Here is a 4,997-nt window from a genome sequence, read left to right as displayed (position 1 = left end):
CTCCACACACACACACACACACACACACACACACACACACACACACACACACACACACACACACAGTGTCTACTAAAGCACAACAACATCTGTTTGTGCTTTCAGGCTGAGTGAAGCGAAGCGGCAGATTGACAGAAATAGAAACTTCTGCTTTTTTTTCGCTGTGACTGCTGAAGTACTCTGAGGTACTTGTACTGTACTCGAGTACTTCATTTTATTTCATTACTTTATTCTATTCAGATTAACTGATGATGAAAATAATAGTTAGCTGCAGCCGATCACTTCGACACTGGGTCTATATTGATCTCGTATTGATTATTTGACTGTGGAAACTAAAATAAGAATCATATTGTAAAGAGAGTTTGTTTTAAGACTTTAAAAAAAGGAGAAGCTGTCCTGTGAATCCTTCCAGGTGAGATGGAGGTGAACAGACTGACGCACACCTGTCCAGCTGTGATTGGACCGTGATCCACTTTTGGCCCCTTTGCGCGCTCGTGCGCACCTGCACAGGGCGTTTCTAGCGGGCGCGGCGCGGCACGGCGCGGCGCGTCAGTGCGCGTCAGTGCGCAGCGCAGCGGGCTGCAGCGACCTGTCTCTTTAAGTTGGTGTCAAAGCCGATTAGCGCTGATCTCCGTCGTGATTCTGTTTTCACCGTCTGTTCCCTCAGTCTATTTCTGTTGTGCGCCGCTGACGGGACGAGACGCGCTCTCGCTTTTTAACGGGGAAAAGAAAACGCGGGTCGGTGCGTCGTCGCCAAAGTTTGGAGCATGGAGCCTCTGCTGGGCAGGACCAGCCCGCGGTGAAGCCCCGGTCCCCGGCGCGCTGGTCGGTGCGGGTGATGCGCGCTGCGCCGCGGACGCTCCAACTTTTCCGTACCATGGTAAGCCCGGATTACTCCTCCTGCACACGGACACGTTAACCGCGCTCCCTCTCTGCTGCGCTCCCGCTAAAAATAACGGCAGTGACAGACGGTGATGTGATGTGACGCCCCGGGCTGCGGGTTCAAGTTGGCACCGACATTAAAAACAAGGAAAAGAAACAGAATCCGGGTGAACGGAAGATGCAGAAGGGCGTGCGGTACAACGAGGGCCACGCGCTGTACCTGTCCGTGGTGGCGCGTAAAGAGGGCGCCAAGCGCGGCTTCCTGAGCAAGAAGACCACGGAGAACAGCCGCTGGACCGAGAAGTACTTCGCGCTCTACCAGAACGTGCTCTTCTACTTCGAGAACGACCAGAGCACGAGGCCCTCCGGGATCTACCTGCTGGAGGGATGCACGTGCGAGCGGGCACCGGCGCCCAAGGTGTCCGCCATCAGCAAGGAGCCCCCGGAGAAACAGCAGGTGGGTCCGCTGGACCGGGAGAGCAGGGGAGGGGGGTCCAGTTAGACCAGATCAGAGGGGTCTAACCGGACCATCACTCCACTCCGCTGCAAGTCTGACTTCTTATTTTTCATCAGTTTAACCCAAAAATGCAGGAAAAATGAAATAACGCCTTCAAAATGTGCAAATCTCGAGTTATTATCACTCAAAATATAATAAAAGATCAGTTCAGGGTTGTAAAAAAGTAGAGTTTCACTGTTTATACTCAAAAATACAGACGAACAATGTGAGATATGGCAACTATTTTAATGTTTGGAAGGAAATGTGCCAAAAAAAAACAAATAAAGTTTAAAGCTGTCAGGAGCCCAAAACACAAGAAAAATGTTCAAATCTTTAGTGATACGAACTTCTAGATCATTTCAAGGCTGTAAAAATATTTTTTTACTGCTTATATCCACAAATACAATAGAAATATGTAAGAAATAGATCTAAAACTGGCAACTATTATAGTGTTTTCAAGCACAAATGACAAAAAATGACTTGTTTTGTCATTTTAGTGAAATATAAAGCTGTCAGGAGCCCAAAATACACGAAAAATGTCAAAATCTTTAGTGATACGAACTTCTAGATCATTTCAGTGTTGTAAAAAATATTGTTTTACTGTTTATACACACAAATACAGTAGGAACAGTGTGAAATAGATTAAAACTGGCAACTATTTTAATGTTTTCAAGCAAAAATGACAAATGTTGTCAATTTAACAAAGCGTGAAGCTTCAAGGAGCCAAAAATACATGAAAAGCAGCACAAGAGCTCCTAATATAGTACAAATCTTTACTGATAATCACTCAGAATATGATTCTAAAACAGAAAGATGTCAGAATTACAACTGTAATACTGTTTGATTACATGTAAAGTGATGAATCACAGTTTGTTTTCATTAAAAATCAAAATAAATCACTGAAAATGTAAAATATGACAATAATTCAGATGTAAGTGAGACAGTGTGAGCGGCTCACACCAGCTTCTCTCTGCAGGATATAAACAAACACATTATTACAGATAAATGATGGAAAGAGGAACTGAGACCAGTTTGTTTGTTTGTGACTGAAACCGACGTGAAACGATTCAGTTGACTGACAGAAACAATAATCGATAACTGACAAAAAACATGCTTCAGTCTGTGAGTTTGATAATGTTTCATCAGCTGTTCATGATTAATAGATGAAGTTATAGATCATAAAACACGCTCACGGTATCAGAAGAGGAAGTGCTGATAAATAGATCAGCTGTTCGGTCGACAAACAGACAAAGACTGTTTTCACTGCGCTCACGTTTTCTGCTCGTCGGCTGTTAATCAATAATGAAATTACACACATATAAACATATATATACATATATACAGCTTCCTGCTCACTGGACAGAGAAGCTTTCTTATTAAACTCCCATATTTCAGTTTTCTGACACGTGTGATCTTGAACGCAGCCTGCAAAATAATCTCAACTCGAGTATCCTGCAAATAAAAGTTGTTTTGAACAGTCGATATGTTGGATAAACGTCTGAAAACACTCAATTTATTAAGTTTATTGTTAAAGAAGATGAAGAAAACCAGAACATATTCACATCTGAGAGGCTGGAATCAGTCGATGTTGCTTTAAAATAACATTTAGTGTTTTAATTATCGGTCAATCGATAAGTAAATTTAAAATGAATCTTTCCAGTGTCTCACGGTCGTCTTTCACCTTCTCTGTCTGAAACCTGCATCATAGATTCTCTCTGTCGGCATAAAGAGCCTGCAGACTATTAATAGTTTCACCCAAAAACAGAATTATCCCTTTTTTAAATATAAAAATATGAGTTCTATGAAAGTTAAAAGCTAAAAGCTAATTATAAATGACCCATATTCCTGTTTGTGTGGCTGCGGGGCGTCAAGATGTTTCCTCCCAGACAGCAGCAGCTTCATCAAGAGGAAACAGTTTCTAGAGTTTGTTTGCTGCTCTCGTCAATACGCAGGTAGATCACACAGGTAGATCACTCGGGTAGATCACTCAGGTAGATCACTCGGGTAGATCACTCAGGTAGATCACACAGGTAGTTCACACAGGTAGATCACACAGGTAGATCACTCAGGTAGATCACTCAGGTAGTTCACACAGGTAGATCACTCAGGTAGATCACTCGGGTAGATCACTCAGGTAGATCACACAGGTAGATCACTCAGGTAGATCACTCAGGTAGATCACTCAGGTAGATCACTCAGGTAGATCACTCAGGTAGATCACTCAGGTAGATCACTCAGGTAGATCACTGTGAGAGTAGTAAGTGAGGAGAGGATGTCAGGAGGAGAGAGGACGCTGTTTCATGTTTTCATCCTCAAGTTATTATAAGATTTGTTGATTTTTAACGGGAGGGATGGAATATTTATAGATCCAAGAAAATCTCTTGAGAAAACGTCCAGAAGATCACAATGTCTGACTTTTATATAAGATGTTTGATTTCCTGAGGCCTCTGTTCAGATTTCTCTGTGTAATCTTTGTGGAGTTGTGGCGTTTTTTACTTGTGGGAAGAATAAACATGTAGAAATTGATTTTGTACATTTGAAGCAACACGATGAGCTGCTGGACGCTCGTCTGACCCACGATTTAATCACGTGTGTCAGCTGTTTTGCTGAATTCACGCCGTCTCACTCGTGCGGTCGCGCTCGCCAACCAGACGTAGACGGCTGAACAACAACAACAACACGTGAGAATGCAGATTGTGCAGTATTTATATTCTGCTCCTGAGCTGCAGACACGTTTCCAGAATGTCCTGTTGTTATTCTCCTACTGGAATCTGTATTATTAATACTTTATCTATAAAACCTCTGTGATAATTGTGTGTTTGATTGTTGACGATTGACTTAATAACTAATAAGAGACACTTGCTGGCAGCAGGTTGTATCTTTAAGTTCCCGTCTTTTCATTAGAATATCGATCAGCTCATATTTGTTGTTCATAAACAGTTAAAACGTATCGTGTCGGATCATTTATCACGCGAGAGCTCTTACGTCTAGAAGAACTGTGATCCTGATCGATTTCTAAGATGTCTTGGATCTTCTTCTCAGGCTGATCGTTCATATCAGAGTATTTAATGTTCCTCCTGCTGCTGTTTCCATCCGTCACGTAACAAAGCAGCAGAGTGATGAAGCTCTTCAGTCCTTCAGTGATGAAGCTGCAAGAACAAACTCATCTTGTCACCAGCGGCTCTGCAGACGAGGAGCTGCTGCCAAAAACTGCATTATTGTGTTTTAATTATGCAAACGAGGAGATCTAAACAAAGATAAATAATCCACGACCCTCCACGAGACTGTCACCTGAGAGAGGAGGGCAAAGTTTTAAACCAATAGAACCAAATTCTTCTGTTTTTAACTTCTGAGCATCTTGTTAAGAGTTCCTCGTCTCGTCTGTAAACCGGTTCTGTCTGGTCTCAGTCGGATCTTTCTGCGTCGTGTCGCAGGATGTTTGTCTACCAGCTCATCTGTGTGCAAACGTAAAGGTGAAGGTGTCAGGACGACACAACGCTGTCACACACACACACACACACACACACACACACACACACACACGGAGCAGTGAGGGAGTATTTTAATCATCAATAACTTATTCTGATTAACTGATTATTGTTTGGGGCTATCAAACGTC

The 4,997-nt window shown here is 42.8% G+C and overlaps 1 protein-coding gene across 4 annotated transcripts in view; it reads left to right on the top strand.

Annotated features, from left to right (window-relative positions):
• The first annotated feature begins 603 nt into the window (after positions 1 to 603).
• The window catches only part of rasgrf2a (Ras protein-specific guanine nucleotide-releasing factor 2a), a 26,125-nt gene continuing 21,731 nt past the window's right edge, over positions 604 to 4,997 (top strand). For all 4 annotated transcript variants that reach the window (XM_030434649.1, XM_030434648.1, XM_030434647.1 and 1 more), the window contains exon 1: positions 604 to 1,339. In XM_030434649.1, coding sequence (XP_030290509.1) covers positions 1,061 to 1,339 — 279 coding nt within the window. In that variant the 5' untranslated portion in view covers positions 604 to 1,060. The remainder of the gene's footprint in view (positions 1,340 to 4,997) is intronic.

Source organism: Sparus aurata, chromosome 12 (genome assembly GCF_900880675.1).
Source record: "Sparus aurata chromosome 12, fSpaAur1.1, whole genome shotgun sequence".
Lineage (NCBI taxonomy): Eukaryota > Metazoa > Chordata > Actinopteri > Spariformes > Sparidae > Sparus > Sparus aurata.
Note: the sequence above shows the minus strand (reverse complement) of the source record. Positions and strands in the feature narration are given on the sequence as shown.